The sequence below is a fragment of the Zonotrichia leucophrys genome, chromosome Z (genome assembly GCF_028769735.1).
Source record: "Zonotrichia leucophrys gambelii isolate GWCS_2022_RI chromosome Z, RI_Zleu_2.0, whole genome shotgun sequence".
NCBI lineage: Eukaryota > Metazoa > Chordata > Aves > Passeriformes > Passerellidae > Zonotrichia > Zonotrichia leucophrys.
The window spans coordinates 8999658-9022362 of record NC_088200.1 but is presented as its reverse complement, the minus strand read 5'-3'; the positions used below and the strand labels follow the sequence as shown (position 1 = coordinate 9022362).

The 22705-nt window shown below is 42.0% G+C and overlaps 1 protein-coding gene across 4 annotated transcripts in view; it reads right to left on the bottom strand.

The window, feature by feature from the left end:
- Positions 1 to 22705, bottom strand: part of UNC13B (unc-13 homolog B) — a 207934-nt gene that overhangs the window by 160080 nt on the left and 25149 nt on the right. For all 4 annotated transcript variants that reach the window (XM_064735262.1, XM_064735264.1, XM_064735263.1 and 1 more), the window contains exons 2-7: positions 21482 to 21511; positions 18261 to 18360; positions 14294 to 14411; positions 13216 to 13339; positions 5347 to 5417; positions 2177 to 2234 (exon numbers count right to left, since the gene is read on the bottom strand). In XM_064735262.1, coding sequence (XP_064591332.1) covers positions 2177 to 2234; positions 5347 to 5417; positions 13216 to 13339; positions 14294 to 14411; positions 18261 to 18360; positions 21482 to 21511 — 501 coding nt within the window. The remainder of the gene's footprint in view (positions 1 to 2176; positions 2235 to 5346; positions 5418 to 13215; positions 13340 to 14293; positions 14412 to 18260; positions 18361 to 21481; positions 21512 to 22705) is intronic.

Here is a 22705-nt window from a genome sequence, read left to right as displayed (position 1 = left end):
TTAGAGTGGTAAAGGACACCCACCCTGCTCCTGTGTAAAAAGGGTTGAGCTCCTGTGTCACATGCAAAGGTCAGGTCAGCTTTCAATAGAGATGCAATCTGTGCATGTTCTGTGTTGAACTCCTGAGTCTCAAAGGACTGTGCTGTATTGAGGCAAGCTGATAACTCTTATGCACAAGTTGATGCAGGCAGAGTTCATTTTTCAAAAGTACCTCTATATTAAATGTCTATTTGTATTTTTTCCATGGAAATAGATATTCATAGGCATCACATACTTGCAAGCAGTAAACAAGCCAAAGTACATGCAGTGCCATCAGCTTTATTGAAAATTCTTAAATACATTAACAACAGACTGCTATGAAATGTTTAACATCCATTCTAATGAGTGTTTTAATCCCATGAACGATTATATTAATTCCTATGTGACATTAATTGTTCAAACCACAGGGCCTTCAACTGAATATTGCAAAAGGTCACTTTCCAGCAAGATGCAGGCTGTTAACAGGCAGCACAACAAGGGTGGCCATCGTGCTGCTTCTCATTGTGTCTGTCTACAAGAGCCCAGCTGTCTCTCCAGGGAAGAAACCAGCTACAGAGGGCTGTAAAAGCACCCTGATGTGGGAACAGGTGCAGCTATTTTCTCCACACAGAAGCATTACCTCTAATTCACACATACATCTCAATACTTGGGAGATTCAATCAAATCAGCCTCCCTCAAACAAAAGGAAAGCCCAGGGCACAGAGCCAGGAAAATAATTTCAGCAAATAACACATTCGTTTCTTGGACACTTCATACAGCAGACAGTTTTTCTTTGACTTTTTGACATTATGGGTTCTGCAAACTATGTTGGTATGATTTAGTTAAATATTAGTTTCTCCCAGTATGTTTCTTATTTACAGGCTTAGCAAATCAACTGTACCCTTTTGATCATTTAAAAAACAAAACAAAACACACCAAAAAAAAACCCCAAAGCAGAACAAGAACAGCATAACAACAATAACAACAAAAACCCCAAAACAAAAAACAACAACAAGCAAACAAAACAAAAATCCCAAACAAACAAAAAAACCACCCCACCAAACAAAAAACCTCTGCTTTATTCTTAACATACTTTTTTTTTTTTCCAAAATGGGGGGACACAGAAAGTGTTGCCTAGAATGAAAGTATTACTGATAGAGTTCTACATGTTCCAGCTACACAGCACAATCAGGTTTCCTAGGCAATTGGTTAATGTCTAGAGTTGTTGAAGATACTTTAAAGATAACACAACAATAGTATACAGAGAAATTAATTCTACTCAAAAAAGGTAAACAGTAATTAGCATTTCCTAATATTATCAGTTTTGAGGAGATCCTATAATCAGCCTAATGGATAAACAGCCTGCAATGTGTAATATGCACATCTTAAAGGATCTGAAGTAGAGGATAAAAGATTTGTTTAAATTATGAGGCTTGAATTTTATTAATGTTGCTGCCAAAAGTAGATAAGACATTCACAAGAGACATCACTGAGCTTTCATCTATTGTATGTTAAAAGCAGTGTTTCAGAAATCTAATTTTGCAGATCATCAGATACAGTAAGTGCTATATTATTTTTCCATCCATGTTTTCAGAAGCATAAAAAATGCAAGACAAGACAAGAAGAAATTAGTAAAAATATTTTTCCATCCATCAACGCAGCATTGAAAAGTAATAGTGAAGAAATTAGACATCAAGTACACAAATCTCTGGTGCATTTTAAAAGGCTACCAGTAGTACTTGTCTCCACCTATTTTCTGCCTCTTAGAATTTCATTAAGCAGTATTAAAAATTATATTTAACACAGGAAGTTTTAGCAGAACATAGCCTAATATAGTCACATGAAAAAACACAGCTTTCTTACTGGTATAAATATTACAAGGGTATGACAATCTTAGTGACTTTGAACACATTTTCTGTGCCTACTGCACACAAGGACAAGAGCAAGTGCAAGACTCAATGCCTGATTTCACTTCCTGGCATCAGAAGCTGCAGAGCAATATTTTGAGGAGCACAGCTTTTCATAACTGCACAGAAATTTAAGTACTTCTAATAAGAAAATGTTGGTCAGATGTACCATCACTTGACATCTAACCACAAAAGGAAATCAAGTACATTGAAAGAGGAAAAGATATTAAGAAGAAATAAATCTAACTTACAACACTGGGAGGCAGCACTGGGCAATGGTTTCTTCTGGACTTCCTCCTGAAAGGGATACTAAAGGAAGGAAAGAAAAAATAGGAAGGAATATAGAGAGATAAGAAAGCACGTGGTAACTTTATGACAGCATGCCACACATAAGAGAAAATATCCCTGGTACTATCAAAGCACAATATCTATTAGCATAATATCTGTAATATAATCTCCATTATATCTGTATTTGAACACACCCCCAGAACTGTCCTCTTTTTTCATGCCAAAATCACGTTCCAAAGTGCACTTCTGTTTAAGGTGAAGTCTGCTTTAGAACAAGCACAGGCCCTATTACCAATTCTGAGACCTTCAATTAGATATTGAAAAGACCTGACTTTCCACACCACAATGCCACTGTGATAGGGAGCTCCAAACTGGGAATAAGCCTGTTTACATTTAGGCACTCCAGCACAGCCTCAGCAGTTAAAATCTCATGTGGCTCACACCAAATCCAGAGTAGGAGATGGCAGCAGTGAGGTAATTAATGTGCCTGGCAAGGCAAGAACACAATGTTTGCCCAGCCAACACTTGCAAACTCTCCTGTGATCCACTTCACATCCAAAATGAAGAATTTTTCATCTCATTTAATACTAAATTAGAGAACACAGGGATATTTCAATTAGCCAGCTTTGACTTTTTGCAAAGCTGTTTGTTACAGCATCAAAGCGTTCCCTAGGGGAATGCCAGTGGTTTTATTTTGTTATTCTCTTCTATCTTGTATTACATAAAGACATGAGAAAATTAGGACAATTGACCAAAATAATGAGAACGGTATTTGCTAGTAAAAAAAAGATCTGACAACAAAGGAAGTGGCAAACTTAGCAAGCTGGTGCTGCAGCCTGTGCAAAACACAGCCAGCAGACAGTCTCTCCTTGGATTTGGTAGGGATAAATTGACCAGTTCTGTGCATGGAAGGTGACAGCAGCAGACTTCCGCTGCAGTTATCTTTCAATCTGTGCTATTTAAAATGCACAAGGGATCCTGAAAGGTGGTTAGTCTTATCATCAGCAAACTGCCAACCCACTGAGTTAATCAGGACTGTGAAAACAAGAACTGCCGGATCTCACAGCACTGACTGGTTGACAGAGTGGTGAAAGGAAGTCTGCTGATGAGCAATTTCAGTAGCACAGGACAGCAGTGGGTTCTGAATTATTATCCTCAGAGATCCCAGAATGGCAGCAGCTTGCTCTTTTTAAGGCATCAGCTCAACAGCTATGAAGAGTCCCAAAATGAAAATGGAATATTAGGTGTTTGTAGGAAGGAAGGCTGGAAAGTCTTCCTATGACACCATCTAACTCCAAATGAACCTGCTCCTTCAATACTCCCCTGCAGCTTTTGTCTTTACATTTATTATCTCAAACAGAGATAGGTTCACTTAAAAGAAAGAAGACAAAGGCACAAAGTTGTCTTGTGCTAAAAAACACTGGGCAGATCAGGATTCTGCAGCCCAAAAGGTGAGGTCTGTAAAGCTGAGTGGCAGGGACTGAATGCAGGAGGATCAGTCATTAAATTTCTTCAAACAAACTTGCCTCGAGCTGGTTTCTCAAACACTGGTTTTGTTTGCTCACAGCAATTAAGATATTTCTTCAGGCAATGCACAATTAAGATGGTGAATTCCTTTGCAGAAACATAACTGACCTGGGTGCATTTAAAGGGCAACTGGCATCCACAAAAGAGAAATCCATTGAGTGCTGTTCAACACAAGGATACCGCCTCTGGCTCTGGAAGTTCCTGAGCTACAAGTCACTGCCACTTAGGGGAATATGCAATAAATCATCCCCATTCTAGATGGCTGGCTAATGTGGAGAACTATAGAAGAACCACCTGAGGCCCTGGTTGGGTTTTTTCGCCCTGGTTGAAAGGAACATGCATAATAAATCTGAAATCACTAGGTCACAAATACGGAGATATTACTTCATTACTGGTATTTGATAAGAGCTCGCAGTTAGCAAGCAGATGTGTGGCACTGCAGGGAAAGGGGAGACCCAGAAAGCTCAGGGGATCTTTCAGCACACACCAGCTCAGTGAAGCACTAGAGGGCACCTGTGCCTCGCTGAAGTACCTGAACTGCTGCTCCAGCCCGCGGGAGCGGGGAGGCACCACAGCAGCATCACTGACAGCACAACTGACAGACTGGGCTTTTCATCGATTCCTAGAGGCTTTCAAACTTCTAGGAGGGCAAGAGAGGCTGCCCTAAATTCTTTAATTTTTTTTCTACCCCAATATTGGTCTGTTCTCAAAAATATAATCCACCGTATTTCCTTCATCTGCACAGTAAACCAAATCACTCACATAATGAACAGAAAAGAATAGATGAAGGATCCCAGAACAAAAATCTGCTGAAATCATTGCATTGGCAAAGTATTTTGCAAGTTATCTTGTTATGGAAACACTCGCTATGGAAAGAGACCTTGCAAAAAGGCTTCACCAGCACCATACTCTTACTCAATGACGTTCACATCAACACATGAGTATTGGGGTTTTCTATATCTTTCATTTCTGGTACAGGCATTAACATGCTAAATCTTATTCTGCAAACAGTATGAACTGCAAACAAAATTCTAGTCATTCAACAGTCTCTTAAAAATAAAAAAAGTAACTTCTATTTTATAGCTGCTTAGCCAAGTACACACCAGAGCTAGGGAACCAAAGCCATAGCTACAACTTATTCTAACACAAGATACACATAAACTGAGCCTTCAACAACTGCATTAGGACAAAAGCCAACACATCCAACAGTCCTCAGTTCAAATGAAGAATCATTATCTTGCTTTGTCATCTTCAAAGAAATATTGAACTGCAAAAAAAGTCCTTTTTGACTCGATTTCACAAAAAGAACCTATCACAGCCTGTCAAAAATGGTTTCACTGTCTGCTCAGGTAAAGCACGGTGTTGCCTTTCCTTTGAACATATCTGCATAAACAGAACATTATTCAAGCAATTCCAGCTTGCAGAATAATATTCTCCTCCTTAACAATAAACAGCATGCTTGAGAAAAGAGTTCTGTAAGCAGTATGGAAAACTTGTAAATTATCAACATTCAGTATTTACACTAATCACAGGGATCCAATACAAAGAATAAAAGCTAGTTATAAGACATTCAGGGCTACAATATTCTTTCAATTTAGATATTTACCTCATCATCTCCCAGTGAATTTATTTGTTCTAATTTTCTGGTCCAGTATCTGGCCTCTTCTTCAGGGATATCTAAGTCAAAAGAGTAAGTCACACCACCTTATTAACCAGGTAACTTTGCATTCATCACCATTATTATTAAAGATCACACAAAAAAGCCCACATGTGATTTTTAAGAAAAATTACTGTCTTATGTTACCACTCAGATGGAAAACAAACATTGTAAATAGCAGCACACTTCAAGGGCTTACCTGCTTTCTCGTTTAAAGCTGATTAACCAAATGCACACTTCCACAAAGGTAGGAAAGAAAAAGACAAACTAGTTCACATTCATTTCAAGTATTAGTTTGATGGAGAGCCATTTCACAACAGCAAGCATATTTTAATACACTTGCATATGTTTGGTAACACATAACAAGAGCATCTTCTGGAGGCTTTTTGTAATTTTTAGAAGGCAGAACAAGGGCTGCCTTTGAATAGCATAGCTTATGCACACCAATAGCACACCTCCTGATGTAGCACAAATTAGTTACCAAAAAATAAATGATCTCTTATTTCTTTGCCAGCAATAAGCCAAATATTTTGAGGGTATAAACAGTGTTATAGGCAGTCATATTCACATGAAAGCACATTCTTCCTTTTACGCCACACTGCAGCTTCACTGTGAAAGGAGTCACAACATTTTCACCTTCGAGAAGAGTTACCAAGCTGACAGCAAGTAGCAAGCATTATCACTTTTATTGTGGTAACTATTTTCTATTTCACACCCTGAAGTAATATACTGTCCTAATGGAACACTGACTTCTGCCACTCAAAATTTCGCCTTTCAAAGGCACAAACTCAGAGATGCAGATAACCTGCTGTGAAAAGCTTAACACAAAATTATTTAGGGATGGAGTGGTGTGAAAACATTGGAAAAGGAAAAAAAAAGGATGTAGATTTGTTTTGTTTGCATTCTTTTCTAGCCACTCAACATCCCTGAATGTAACAACTTCTGAAATCTGCCTATTTATGGCCTGGAACTGCACCATTGCAGAAACGTCAAGGCTCACAGAGGGAGGAAATGGAGGGAGTGCTCCAGCTAAAAACACCACCAGCCCTGCAAGCTGACACAAAGATAGTGCTATACCAGTTCAGCTGGTTTTCCCATCTCCTGTAACTCTTCACACTTTCAGGTGGCCTCAAAACGTTTGCTTCCCTGCAATGAACTGTACTCCATGGACACCACCACAATGATATGCTAAGTTATGCATTGGCAAGAACGGGAGAAGCAGGACAGGGTGGCCTCCTGATGAAAAGGTCATTCTAAAAGTTACATCCACTTTCACTCCTCACAGAAAAAAAAAAAAACAAACCAAGTTTTATTGGCAGGTGAGCATTCCACTGGAAGCCACAATGCTTTCAGAAAGGACTAAGAACTGCTTTCTTCTTGTAACAGAGAATGTTTGTTCTATATGTGGCCTCTCTCAGCCACACAAACCATCATCCTAGGAAAGCAACAAGGCCAAAAACACTGCACGTAACAGAACACAAACCACTGTTAACAGGTACATGCCAGATTTAGTGGAATTTCAAGTTTCAGCAGTAGATACTTCCTTGGACTATGAACCCAGGTCCACATCTTTGTAACAGAAACGCCACTGAATTTTTATGGAACTAGCCTCACCCACACAAGGTGTTAAAATACTCTGCAGTTGAGAAAGTTTTATGGAAGCTTAGGATCCAACTCCAAAAAACCTGCAATATGTAGAAAAAAAGACAACCCATTTCTCCTTGCTTGGAGGGGGACCAAAGTAAGTTATTTTAACCAAAATATACAAAGCCAGCTGCTCTTTCTGATGTACAGTACATTACTTTGTTGTTAAAACCCATCAGAAAACAAGGTAAGAGAAACATGAGAGACTGTTCCACAGCTACAAGAGTTGTAGAAACACATACATGATTTTGATCTTCAGGGCTGTGGATCACAGCTTCACAGATTTATTAGATAGTCTGTGCAAATTAAGGCTGGCATTCAAAAAAAATCTGGACAGAACTGATCTAGAAAGAAGGCATCAGTAAAGTGAATGGCTATCAACATGCAACCTGATGAGATTTAGGAGAACAAACTCCAGCAATGAGATGAAGAAATCAAAAAATTACAGCAAAGCCCATGGAATTGTCTTGGAAAGACATCACTTCTCTAAGAGGTAAAGAAAAACTCATGAAATGAGGACTAAAAGTCAGAGCTCAAAAAATACAAATCTGGAGCCTGAAATAAGGACTAAAGAGACTGAGGAAGGGTGAAGCAATGACTACCATCAACAGTGCAGCAACTGAGGATGTCTCAGGGTAGAGGCCTCAATGCCTTCCTAAAAACCATGATGTAGTGGCACGCCCAGACATCAAGGAGCAACACTTGTCTCTTGGATTTACTGCTCTTATCTTACAGCCCAGATGCCCATTTCATAAACAGGGCTGGCAGATTTTTACTGCTGGACTGCTGCTTCTATTGAAACACCTTCTTACGCAGGTCGGAGATAAAAATCAGCTACTGTCCAGATAACAGCTGCTGTAAGGACATCTTCCTGATCTCAGAGAAACTCTTGTCATCAATACTAGTATCAGTAAAATTATTGTACAGCACATTTTAAACATTAAGCAATTGGCTTATGATCTTGAGTCATTACCTGCCCAGAAGAAATCCCAATGAGATTTTTTTTTTTTTGAGGAAGCTTCTGTTGTGTTTTGCCTCAATCAACAGTTTTGTTGAAGCTGCTTCTCTGGAATGCACAGAGTGGAAATCCCTAGCACAGAGATCACAGACTGCTTGCAAGGCCCCACTCCCTGGCCAGCTCCTGTATCACTGCTCAGCTTTTGACTACAGTGGAAATTACTGCACTACCTTAACTTCTGCGTAAAAGATAAAAAGATGAACTAGTCCAGAGAGAGGGCACCTGAGGCCTCAGCCATCTCAGGACTCCAGTGACATCATGCTTGGTGAACACAAGGAGTAGGGCTTTATGTCAGTGAAACAAAATTGCTGAAAAACAACCGAGAGGAGACAGACAGGTAGAGTCACTATCTTTTGGTGCTTATTAATTTGAAACCCACAGAGAAACACTGCAAGCTTTACTGTCCTTGCTCTTACTGCCATCCTCAGCTGGAAGCTGAACCCCATCTTGTCTGATCTCCTGAATCTGCAGGGCCTGAATCTGCAGGGTCCATAAGCAGGCACAGACATGGCAATGGCTGGGGTGGGGGATGAGCAACTCCCACGGCATCTCTCAGGACTGAAGGCTCCAAGCTGAGCTGATGTGGGATTCCTGAGCACAGGAGCAGGGGTGTGGGTGGAGGTCCCAGGTGGGGCTGCTCAGGGAAAGTGCATGCCCTAACACCTGGAATGGGCACACAGCAGTACAGTGACTTGTCAGAGTGAGAAAGGAAAAAACAGAAGAATGTGGTGCATCCATACAGACCACTTCACTAAGTTAAACCCCTGAGGAAGCTAAATATGACAGCATTCCTGCTTAGAAATCTCTAGCTTGGCAACAACCAGGCACTTCAGTCCTAAAGCTTTTCTTCTCCTGAGATTTTCTGGTCCTTGCTCTGAACCTTGCACATCACCTTGATCCTTCTGAGCTTTCCCAAGGTGGCTGGGGCAAAACCTAGCTTGGCAGGAGTGAGAAAAAGTGCTGAAAGCAGAAATTATATCCTCTCTCTCCCTATTTTCCTGCAAGTGTTCACCAGGCTTCCCCTCTTCCCAGCCCAAATTTCCTCCCTTTTCCAATGTATGGGAATCTTTCTAAGTTCTCACTGAAATGACTTGGCTGAGCTGAGTTTTTTTTTCCTGTTCAGTTCCCAAGACACTAAAATAACAAAGCACATCTACCCTACCTCATGGTTAGATGCAGATCAACATGCTCCTACCCTGGGAGTGTTGAGAACACTAAAAGCATCTTCACTCCAATTATGAACTAGAAACTGCCTGGCACAGAACCAAACTGTTATAGTTTGGGAGCCAAAAGCATTTTTGAGTACTGCATCCTGTGAGGGATTTGCACAGTCACTGCACTTCTAAAAAGGGGGGACAAAGTAAATTGCTATCAAGCAGAACAATTTTACACTTGGAAAGCAGCATCCTGAAAAATCTGCGCCAATGCACACTCACCACATCAAAACAATAATAGCAAGATGATCTTCTGCCTACCAGAAAATTTTCTAAATCAACCAAGGATAGCAGTATCCCTCCACTGTCTCTCTTGTTCCAAAGAGGAAACAGATATTATCAGAGGAGAAAGTGGCTCCAGCCTGTCTCAGCTATCAGCCACTTCTTTCCATGAAGAAGGCAGTTTATTGCCATTTTTAATAGACTACCAAGCACAAACCTTCTCACTCTACATGTTAATATAATGCTCACATTTCCCATCCTCACTATTCGTTACACTTTTGTAGCAGAGGATTTGCAGCCGTTCTTGTTTCTGTGAGACTGCACATTCAAGAACATGGGGCTGGCAGAGAGAGCATCGTAGGCCAGCCTGGTGCCCAGGACTGCAGTCCGTCACACAGAGATGTGAAACACAGCAGGGCCCACAGAGCTGCCCTCCCCTGCACAGCACGTGCTGGTGTCACACTAGCTGACCACAGGGCAACAGCTGCATCTGGAACATGCCACGGCACACACACATCTGGAACATGCCACGGCACACACACATCTGGAACATGCCACGGCACACACAGGGGCACATGAGGGCCACCATCAGTGTTCTCTGTCCCACTACAAATCTGGCCATAACTCCTGCATGACCTCAAAAAAGCTCATTTTCTATCACCCAAAGCAGAGACTAAACTTCCACCAGCCTTTGCTAGGAGACAACTGCTTCCCAACTCCATGCCTGGTAAATACTTGAAAATAACATTATGTGAAAGAAAAAAAATTAAAAATGTCGAAGCTGTCTCCATCATGTACTACCATTATCAGCATCAGCATGTTTTGCACTTATTTTTGCTTTAGCAGCTCCTGTCTCCAGAGTACCAGCAGAAGAGATACCAGGAAGGAAGAATCTTGAATGTATCAAGATTCAAGGTGGAAGCAGAACCAGCAAGCTAATCCAAGATAAATGCAAACAATATTTTGCTGCAAACTACAAACCAGTTTCTAAACCTCTTTGCATACACCATAATGTTTTACATCAAGGACTTCAGCTTTTCTGGTTTTCAAATACTTTATTCTTTTTTACAAACTCTTAAAAACCTCTCAAGCTCCACCTAAATACAATGAAATATTTTAAATACATTGAATAACCTGGGGCACTGCATCTGTGTGCATCTAAATGAGAGAGCAGCCAGAAATTACAGAAAAAGCACAGCAGCACAGCCAAACAGGAGAACACACAGGTTTTTTAAAGCTGGTATCCCAGACAGCAATATTTTCCCCAACTTGAAAAGCAGCACAAGCTGTACATGAGCTCACACATCACTCTGGTTCTCATGCATCTAGCCCAGAGATCTTCACCTGGGAAACAAAACATGACACACAATGTTCTTAAGTGTCACTCCAAACCTGCTGTTGGTAAAATCTTGCCTCTGTGGCCCAGCTGCTGACTTAAGAAGTTCCACAGCACATCAGTGATCCATTTACTTCCTTGTGTAGGGATAAAGCAGCAGCTCCCAACTCATATAATAAAGAATCTCAGCATGCAGGGCACTAAGAATCCATGTTGCTGCCATCCAGCTAAAGGGAAACTGACCTGCAAATCCACTGGGAGAGATGCAGAGGCAGTGCTGTGAGCTCCATGCACCCCTCCAAGGGAAAGGAGACAGAGCCTAACCCATGGTGCAGCGTCCTCCTCTGTCCCAAAGGTGATGGCAGGAGATACTTAGTCATGGTGTGAGGGGAAGCACCACTGGAGAAGGGTTGATGCCACTTTCTAGAGGAGTATGACACACCCTTAGTGCCTCCTGCTTTTCAACCTGCTTCTGACCTTGCCATGGCACATCAGACTGAAAACGGAGTTCAAAGCAAAAACTACAGCACTCTTCTAGGGAAGGGCAGCCTTTGAAGAGCTAACTCATACGTCTATTTTTTCCTGGACATTATGAAACCCTGGACAGGCAGATAACTTTTCACACTCTAGAACAAAAACCGTTCAACACAACAGTGCAGAATCCCTGCTATTTCAGTATTTGGCATGGTAAGGAAAGACATAAGAATTGCAAAAGCACATTATTACCTGAAATACTTTGATTTTTAAAATTCATATGTTCTTACATATCTACATGGAGTCTGTTTTCTTATGCTTGAAAAAATACTTCAAAACGCAATGCAGTCCATAATATGAATGGCAAAAGAAAGCAAATTCTCTTTTGGTCACTCTCAATACAAAGGAAGACACCACAACTTCATTTCCTTTTAAAGCAGCGACAGTTTACAAGCAAGTGTGGCAGAATTAATTCAGATGAGAAGGCAGTGGCTACAAGCCTTGCCTTCAGCTCTGTGTGCTTGTTCTGTCCCTCCCACAAGCCTCAACACTTGTACCAAATAACCAAGATTTGTGGTGAGGTAAAACAGGTTTGTTCCTCCTCTTGCATAAAAAGTAATTTCAGCAATAAACCTCCCATGAACAGCAGCAGTGGAACCAGGATATTTCTCTGGGGAAGAGGGATGGCTGCTGACCAGCATCACACAGCTGTCAGGACAGCTGAGGTGTCAGGTACCTCTTCCCCTTTGCACACTGGACTGTATTTAAAGAGCAGTGCCACTGCTCCTTCAGAACACTGTGCTCTCCCAGAAGTGCAACCATCCAGGGCACTGTGCACACTCACAACAGTGCACTCACAGCACAAAACTCAATTTGGACTGACTCCTCACCTGCAGGGCCCAGCCTGCACCGTCCCCTGGCACCATACTCCCCTGGAGGTAGAGTATGAGACCCACAGGTGTCCTAAGGTCCTCCCACAACAGATGGACAATCCTGACAGGTGCTGACCAAACGCCAGTGCCTGCACCAACGCTGTATACCCCTGCTTAGAGCTGGATACAAATTGCTCACACTGACTAGGGCATTGCAGCAAAAAGGATGCAACAGGCAGAGGGGGAGGGATAAGCCTTGCAAGGACAGAACACTTTGAAACACTTCAATGCTCAGTGCATGAAAAAAAAAAAATAGCACAAATCCCAAAAACATCATCTCAAGCATCAGCCAAGAGCTGGAAAGAGAAGTTATGCAAGCCTAGGATGCATTCTAGCATGGTCTTACTTTTGGGGTTTATTTGGTTTGGGGGCTGCTTTTGTTTGCTTGAGTAAAATGAAATTTTAAAATTACACAGATCTTTACTTGAGATCAGTTTGCTCCAATTAGCTGCTTTTCTGTATTTTGCATTTTTCAACCATAAATAATTGCCAGAAAGGCAGTTCTTACAACATTAAGTTATTTATATACTCTGCTAATGATGATGTTCAGGAGCACTAAGCATTAATGTTTCACTAACTGAACTGCACATGTCTAAGAGGGCTACGTGCACTCACCACAGCACAGCTCTAACAACACACTTGACCTCCTCTAGAGCTAAATCTGTCTAGATTCAAAGAAGCAAATGATCTTGCTCAGGAAGAAAATGTGTGACTACACAATCCTGAAACACTATTAGAAGAAAAAACTGCTGCTAGTCCAAATATTCCAGCAACCAGGGACTTTCAAATATTTCATACTTATTCAGATCTTGTTAGAAAGAAGCAAAACAAAAAATTAATACTAGCCACATGACCTCTACTGAACAACTCTGACTGAACTGAGAATGAACACAAAAGACAACTTAATAATAAAACTTCAGTTATTCTCACTTTCTCTCCACTGTCAGCACCCTGGGTAAGTTATGGCAATGCACTTACCAAAAGGTAATTCAAATCTTGTGTCCAGCAAAATTTTATGAGGAGTTGGGTTTTTGGTTCCACAGATTTCATCATGTTTCATTACAACTTCTGCCTCCAGCGTAGACCATTCCCCAGGACCTTCCTGTGAATCAAAGGCCTTAAGTGAAGAAACATTCAAGTCTGAAGAACTTTATGCACCAACTCTCACACATTTGCTAATACAGTCCAAAAAGAGCTTAACACAATTATCAACCCTATTTTTACATCAACTTACAACCATTTAGCATGCACTGCCTTTTTCTTCCAAATTGGATTTCTTCCAAATCTCAGAGGCACCTACCAGAGCAAGCAGCAAAGAGAAGTGCTGCCTTCTCAGTGGAACTGCAAAGGCAGACCCTCAAAGGCAGGACTGAGGAGCATCTGGACAGTGAGAGGAATTGAGAACCAGCCAGACCTCATGCCCACACTTCAGAGCATTCCCACTCTTTTCCTTTTATGGAAAATATAATTTATCTCTCCCTGCTCAAATACAATAATCTTCTAAGCAAATACTCTAAAATTTGAGTTAAAAATGCTTAGCTGCAACAACTGCCAAACTCAGTAGTTAGGGCAGTTATAGACATTGAGACATCCAACTTCCCACTTTTGTCCACATACATTAGCATAACGTTCACCTAACACTACCACTAGAAGCCCTAAGAAGATACTGCATATGTGCTCTGGGCCTACCTTGTCAGCTGGACAAGACAGAGGTCTTTAGCACCAAGTCATAGGAATTTGACCATCAGACTAAGCAGTCAGTTCTTAAGACTTCAGACACTTAGGTCTGTGTTCCTTAACAGATCAGGCCCTAGTTCTTGAGTCCACCACACAAGTGAAATGAAACCAAAGAGCCCTATATGAGGGCTCTCAGTTGTGATCTCACTACAAAATCAAAACTAATGTGATGAGACAACCCTCTCTGCTCACTCAGCCTTCCTGACTTTGCAAGTGGAAGTTCTGCTGAGGAGCTCAGTCTGGGCTGCACCAGGCTAGATCTGTAATGCATTAATTAACAACATTAGAAACACAAATACAGGTTCTCTGTCAGGTTAACCTCATCAGATTGGTGAATGGCCTTCAAAGCAATCCACACGGTCCCAACCAGGGTGTCCCATATCAGTCCTTTGTTCCATACTTCCACAATTAGGCCCAGGTCCAGTCGACTGATCTCACTGCAAGAAAAGTAAAAGCAGCACAGATGAGAAAAAAGTAGAATACAATCTAATTTTGTTTCATGTTCTGCATTACCACCATGATTATACCAGTGAATGATTTCCACAAAGCCGTGTCAAGTTACAGAGAGCTCCTGGAAGTGTGTGGCTGAGGCAGCTTATACTCACAGGGAACACCAGTTTCTAGTAACTCAAACTTTAATACTAATTACACAAAGAGTGCAAACTAAAACTCTGAACTATGTCATGCAAGAAATGCCAGTAGGGAACTCATCACTGCAGCAACGTACACAGGAGAAGGAAGTGTACCTTGGACCAAAACCTAGAGGTGAGCTGTTCTTTGTCATGAGACACCCCATCTCTAACACAGTGAGTGTCTCCCTTGGCAGCACAGCAACACAGGTGTACTCTGGCAGGTGCAATCAAGCCAATACTTGCCTGTGAGTGGAGGTACTCCCAGCCAAAATTAACAGTCCCACATCCAGCACAGCTGCATCAGCAGCACTATCTATTTCTCAGGGCTGTGTGTCACCACTTCTGCTCCAGCACCAGCTGCTTCCACACGGCCACTGAGTGGCTGGTTCTTGGAAATACTGTGAAAGCTTTCAGATCAAACATCTTTCCTCTCATTAACAAAAGGATCTCAAATTTGCTTCTTCTCAATGTTTTATAGCTTTTATGCCTCGCTTCTGCATACTGGTTTGTAACATGCCTACTTCAGAACAGCCTAACACATACATGGCAGACACTGGTAAAAACAACAAAGTAGAGAATAATCCTGAGCTGTCTGTTGACATCACAGCTGTCTCACACTTATCATGAAGAAAGGCTATAACCCATAATTTTTAGAGCTCAGGGCTTCCATCTATTGCAACTGGTAATCCCCATAAGTAGGATCTTGGACATTCAGTGCTGCTGCCCTCTGCCCAAACACATTTATGTTACAGCTATCAAGGAAATTTAAAAGCATGTTACTGTCTTATTTCTATAGACTGCCGTCATGGCCAAAATAAGAAAGAGCTGCTGCAAATCCAAGCATCCACTTGAACTTTGTCTCCTTCTCACAGCTGAAAAAGAACATCATATCTACAAGGTTCAAGACAAACCCTGCAGTTACAGTAAAGCATATAAATGTCTATTTTAAATCCAAGTGCTTCTGTTCTTGTTTAAGACACAGGAATTAAGGTTAGGAGTGTCCAGTGCTTGAGTGGCTCCGTCTGCAACAGTTGAAAATCAAGCTGTTACACAGCTTTCTAAGAGTTTACTGCTAGCATCTTGTAATCGAGTCTCCAGCATCCTCTGCTCTGATAGGGTTACTCAGTATGGCAAACAGCTGTATCAGCATTGCTCTACCCTCACCCTGCCTGACATTCATCAGATTGCAGGCTGATGATGACTGGCTGACTGCTGGCTGGCACAGTGTGAGTCCAGAAAGGGAAGGGAAGGAAGTAATACTCTATTTTCAGTCACAGTGTAAACCCATGTACTTTGCTTCAATATACACTCTGTAGAGCAGGACACTGGTCATGATACACCCAAAGGCCTCCTCTACAGATCTCCAAAGGACAGGTCACCAGGTAAGAAAAATAAATAAAGAGTTTCTGTACAGTGGCTTTGATTGCCTTTGTGTCTCCCTTTCTCCACCTTCTGGTTAGATGCAGAACAGCTTCTAAGAACAAAAGAGCTGAGACTGAAATTTGGTGTCGGTTCCTTTCCACACACACACAGGATTTATATAAAGGCATTTCTCACAACTTCAACACCAATTTAATCAATGTGTTCTAAACATCAGTGGGCACTTTCACTCAAGGTGCTTCCTGCAAATATGCAGCAAATACACAGTTGTTTTAAAGCTCCTTCAAAATTTGAAGATGACCCCAGGGAATACACTTAAGTGCTTAACTGGTCTGGTACATAGCCAAATCTCAAACAACCCCAGAGACCCAAATTCTGCAGTGCTTTGTCTCACAAGGAGTTTGGCAGCTAAACAAACAAACACAGACAGGAAGCATTTTTTTTTGCTTATGGTCTATTCTTCTACTATGCCTCATGAAAAAAGTAAACACAGCACAGACAGTAAAAGCAGCCTTCCCTTGGGGAAAAACAGCTGTGCTCAAAATCCTTTTCCAACTCCAGAAAGAAAAAGAGGAAACTAGAGAACAGTAGTATTGGAATACCAGCACTGTTTCCCCTAGGACAACTTAATGTACACAGGATCATGCAAAACACATTCGTTCCCACATGTAATACTTCTGTTATAAGGAGACACCAGAACTACTGTATAGTTGCCTGGCTAAAGCAGGGACAATAATGGCAAGGTAGTTCAGCTAATATTCTGCTTCCATATTCCCTAGCAACTAATTATGGAGCGTCTCAGTGACTTTACAGCATGCTACCTCAGCTCTCAGCTGATACCAGAGTGCAGCTCCAGGAGCTGCTTGAGGGGAAGGAGGAGAAGCAACCACAGGAGCCTTCATCCAACACATTCAAGTGCTTTCTTAAATCTCCACTGAGAAGCCTCCTTCGTAGCTGGCTGGGTTTAAAACTAGCTCCTGCCCACAGGATGAGCACAAATCACAGGAAGAAAGAGTTAGTAGTTTGAGTATGGGCATGTGACTTGAATGGTAGGTTCAACTCCTTGTCCCAGCCTTACTCAGTCCTGAAATGTTTTACGTCAGTGACGGCCAAGGCCTCTGTCTGACCAGGAGCTGCAGAACTGAGCAGATGTTGGTGCTCAGGAGCATGTGCGTTTCACCAGATGCCAAAGGACAGGCTCCAGACTCTCCGTGCAGGAACACACACCCCTTGAGCTGCTCCAAAAGCAGAGTACTGCCAAACAAGGGAGGTGGGAGCACAGCTATGATGAAAATACTGCACTGACCCAGGTGGCCTCCTTAACCTGAGGCAACAACCTCCCACTTTCAGCTGAGGAGAAACAAACTGCTGCTGGATTAGGAAACATATTCACAAAATTCCACAGGGGGATGTCTCCTACTGCAGATACTATGTAAATAACTCAAACACATTGAAAAACAGTAGCACTAGCTTTGACCCCACAAGATGAATACAACATCATTTCCCTCCCCCCTCATTTAGTAAATTTAGTTCAATTTGCCTTACAAAGCTATAGAAACAGAAGCAGATGCAGTATAATCAATAAAACATTCATTCACCAGAAAAAAAAACGCCACCATTCTAAAAGACAGTGGGAAATCCTTGGCTATTTGTCACATCTGTGAGAACCAAGGCAAATCAGAAGTGCCAACTGCACCAGAAGCCCCAGGAAAAGCTGGAATTAACTGGCTCTGCTGCTCACGGAGCAGTTCCTAACTGAGGTAACCAGGATCACCTCGTAGAGGCCTTGAGTGCACTAACAACAGCCTTTAATTGCCCTGACTAGCCTCTCCAGCCCCCTTCCCACACCCAGGAGCTCCATTTAAGCTCAGCTATGGGCCCTTTGGTCCTTGGCTAAGCTATGTTGCAGGTGTGTGTGTGTGTCTCGGCTTACAGACCCAGCTGTGCACATACTGGCCAAGGACAGCATCAATCCAGACCCAACCCACACAGTAATTTCCCAGCTCAACCTCAGACTCAGCCTCTCACTACAGACCTGACTTGGCAATTCCATGGCTCCAGCTGAGACAATCTCCCAACACACATCCTCCACCACAGCCCAATGCGTACAACAGGAAAGAAAATTATTTAGGTTGTCACCAGGCTTGTGCATTTTACCTACGCAAACATTACGGTTCCTACACACACCAGCAGCCCTGTATGAACACCAGGGCCACAGAAGGACTCAACCACGAGCACCTCCATAGCACCATGCTGTGCACCCACTATACTTACAACATAAAATCCTGCTCCCAGCAGGGCTGGTCACCGCGCACGGCCACCGTCGTGCTCTTCACATTTTGCACTTTCAAGGTCACATACGTATTGAATTTATCTGGAGAATGAGACACAAAATGTTACTTCTATTGTCATACTCCCTCATCACATCACCTGCAACACTGCAATGTTTTCAGTTCATACAGTGCATCCAGGGAGGCCTCAGATGAAAAACCCATATAGAAAGATATCACTAGGTTTGAGAAGCCAAATGTTCAAGATGTTTTCCACATGCATCAAATTTTCAGTCACAGCCTTTTTAGAAATTCAAGCACAAATGAACAAAAACTTCACTTGCAGTAAGACAGGGACAAAGAGAGTAAGATCCTAAAGATCACAGACACTTAGTATGATGCTGCTCCTGAAATGCAGACAAAAGGAAGAAGAGACATTCCAAAGACACAGGACCCATCACAAATTCCAAACTGTGAAAAACAAACTTGCAAAACATACAAGCAAGAGATTGGGATGGTCATATAATCTCTTCCCTCCTGACCCAACTGCTTTCCTCGTCCCAATCAAGTTGTCCATCCATGAGTCTACAAAGAACCTTACAGACCAGTCAGGGGCAGAACAAAAATATAGATTTATTAGTAAGTGGGCTGAAATGGATCTGACCTAGGAAAACCACATCACACTCACATCTAGACAAGACAGTCTCTATTTAGATGTTTTGCTCTTAATTTTAAATCTGAAGAAAAATCCTGGAAGAACTTTTTTCCTAATTTCTGCTATCTCTTTGCTAATAAAACCAAAAGCAGCAAAGCACAGACACATTCCAAGTTTGAATATCAGCATGCAAGAAGGAACAAACTCCCTTGTAAGGGGAGTTATCACCTCAGGCCTATCAGTTTCAAACAGCCTGCAACAAGACATGCTAAATACACAGAAAGCAGTCTACATATTTTAATACTTCAGTGTTCTGCTACATCTATTCACTGTGTTTGATCTCAAGTCAATTTTGTCAATACTGTCAAAATTTCATATAAAAAAAAAAAGATGTAACAGCCAAAGTGGCTTTACAAAGGGGAAATCACAGCTGACAAATCTGATGACCTTCCAGGGCTATGGCACTGTTGCATGGGGCAGAGTAACTGACATTGTCTGCCTGGATTTGTGCACAGCACAACATTCTTGTACCTAAATCAGAGAGCCATGGATTTGATGGATGGAGCACTTGGTGGATAAAGAACGGGCTGGCTGGCCACACCCAAAGACTTGTGGTCTTTGATGACACCAAGCTGTGTGGGGCAGTCATGCTCTGGAGGGAAGGGATGCCATTCAGAGGGACCTGGACAGCTGGAGAGGTGGGACTGTGCAAACCTCATGAAGCTGGCTGATGAGTAACTAACTCAGCATAAGCCAGCAGTGTGTGCTCACAGCCCAGAAAGCCAAAAGTATCCTGGGATGCCAACCAAAGGAGTGTGAGCAGCAGGTCAAGGAAGACAATTCATACCCTCTAGTCTTGTGACATCTCCCCTGGATTACTGCACAAAGTTCTGGCATCCCCATTATAAGAAGGACACAAAAGTGCTGGAGCAAGTGCAGAGGAGGAAACAAAGCTGGTAAGAAGAGCGGAGCACTTTCCCTATGATGACAGGCTCAGGAAATCAGGGCTGTTCAGGCTGGCAGAGAAGACTGTGTAGAGATCTCACAGCAATCTTCCAATAGCTGAAGGGGCCTACAGGGAATCCAGAAAGTGACTCTTCATCAGGGACCAGAGTGATAGGGCAGGGAATAAAAGGTACAAACTGAAAGAGAGGAAATTTAGTTGGGTATTAGCAAGAAATTCTTTACTGTCACGGTGTTGAGACACTGGCTCAGGTTGCCCAAGGAGCTGTGGATGCCCAGTCCTGATAGTGTTTGAGGCCAGGCAGGATAAGGCACTGGTCTAGTGGAAGGTGTCCCTGCTCATGGCATAGAAATAGATGATTCTTTAGATCCCTTCCAAATCCTTAACATTCTATGACTGTATAGTTGTGTAATTTTTAAGCATCATTGCTGTGGGTTACTATACTACATCTCAGCATCTAGCTTCCAGTGAAGGAAGAAACAGAAATTATATGATGCAGAAGCTCAGGAAGGAGTCAGAGTCATGGAATTGCGACTCCTACATATCCAGTTATTCACTACTACATTACCCCTCCCTGTCATTTTACTCCTGCATCCTCCTGGTACTCTGAGATTGTCAGTGAAACCACACACTTGGCTGAGTTAAACCTAGTCTAGAGGACAAATCTTTTGCATTTATGAGCAGGTCTCTTGATTAGGGAAAAGATAAAGTACACACTGTCTCCCTTCCAGTCTGGGCACTCAGTTTTCCATCCCTGGAAATTAAAGGTTGGTGCACAGACAGACCTTGATCTGCCACGGAATATGCATGAGTCCTGGAAAGTTTTCTGCCATAATCTGAGGACGGCTATATCCAAAGAATTAAGCCAAATAATTAAGTTAAAATACAGGTGGGCAACTGTTTCAGATCTAAACACTTGAATAGGTGTTATGCCAGAAGTTTTCATTAATAGGAATTTTATAAAAGTGCTTATTCTTTTGTAAACTATACATCAAATTTCAATTGATAAATCGATTTGCTTGCTAAGGGATTCTTTGCTGGCTTCTGAACCACAGTGAAAAGAAATTGCCCAGACTGTAAATTCTGGGTGTGACTAGCTGTTGCAGACACAAAACCAGCGGATGGGATTTTAATTCCAAGCACTTCCAGCTATTACTGACTGCTGACTGACATTCAGATTCACTTCTGCAGTTCCATCCAGCAAACCCAGTCAGGATTGAGAAGGCACTAAATCCACAGACACACACACACGCCAGTTCTGCTTAGTGGACATTTTCAGACCCTGTTTTGAAGAGGGAAAGAGGCAGGATGAGATGAAAGGGTCAGGTGGATGGGGAAGGGTGACAGTTAAGGAGCACATTTCCTCATCCATCACCTGTTCAGGCCAGGTTGAGCAGACAGAGGTTTCTTACCATTGTGACACCAGGTCACAGCCTCAAGTTTTCTACTAACTCAAACTGCCTGGATTTTCAAGGTAGATTAGGTCACTCCTAAGGAGAACATGAAGGAGTTGAGATGAGATGGAGAAAAACTGGAGGGAGCAGCACAAACAGCAGGGAGAGCCAGGGTCCCCATTGCTGCAAACAAGCAGAAGAGCATGACTTACCTGGTGGTCCATGGAGTTTAGCTTTTTTTACTGTAAAGAGAAAAAAGAGAAAGAACAAAATAAGAGATTGTCAGTGATTTTGTCCTGCTATAGCTTCCTTTGAGTTTAAGCCTCACAGTGCATTATATTAACTAGACAACATCCCCTGCACAGAGTGCTGGTAGCTGGAAATTCACACTCAGTTAAACAGATCTGGGGACAAACACTCCGTTGTACCCCAAGGCAGCTCTCTAAAGTGAGGCATTTAAAAAAACAATCACAGGCTTAATGTTTGGAAAGCAATGTGATATGTCTAATGCAAAGCAATCTCAACATCACCCCTTTGCAACCAGAAGTTACTGCTGCTTAGCAAGATGTCATTTCATACTGCCTCGCTTACAAAGTTACTTACAAACATTCTAGAAGAAATAAACAATTCTTTATAAACAAAGAAATTCTCCAAACACTGTATAGCAGAGCACAAATTGAAAATAATCAAGCCTGAATAGCAGCTCTCTAAGTAGCTCTATACTATGACATTGTCAATTAAATTAAATAAGCCAAACAGCAGTGTAAACTCAAATGTCACTTTTACAAGCTCTACCCTGTTAATTTAATTCCAAGACAGTATTTATATATAAAAATAGAATTGTTAAAACATAAAACAGTATTGGCTCTTATCTCACCAGATGGAGAAGGTCCATGTCTACCTAGGGGCGATTTTGTTTACATTTCCCTTTTGCAAGCTCATATCCTCACTAGAGCTATAAGTGTAAGCACTAAGAAAAGACATCTCTAGGCTCCAGCTAGCTGTCCCAGAGGAAAACTAAGCCTAAAAAGAAAACACGCTTAACAAGCTAGGAACCAAAATATACCACAGAACAAAAATATTTAAAAGCTGGTGCAGTAAAATTTCCTCCAGAAAACAGAGCTACCAATACTTAGTAGAGACTCACAGTATCCAATTTTCAATAATAAAGTTCTAGAAAGAAACATTAATTTATTTTTTTTTTACTGCCCTGACACCACCACACTCAGAGCTGCAGCAGAGTGGGATAGCAGTCTATCGAGATTGCTATTTGAGAAATTCTCCTTTGCAAGCATTTACAGTTCAGGTAGCTGCCTGCATGAGGTAAAATGCTGCATCGGTACTTTAGGAACTGCTACTGTTAAAAGAGCTGGGGCTTTCACCTAGACTGACAAGGCCACAAGCCCTTAGGTCCAAAATAAATGGGCTCATTTTCG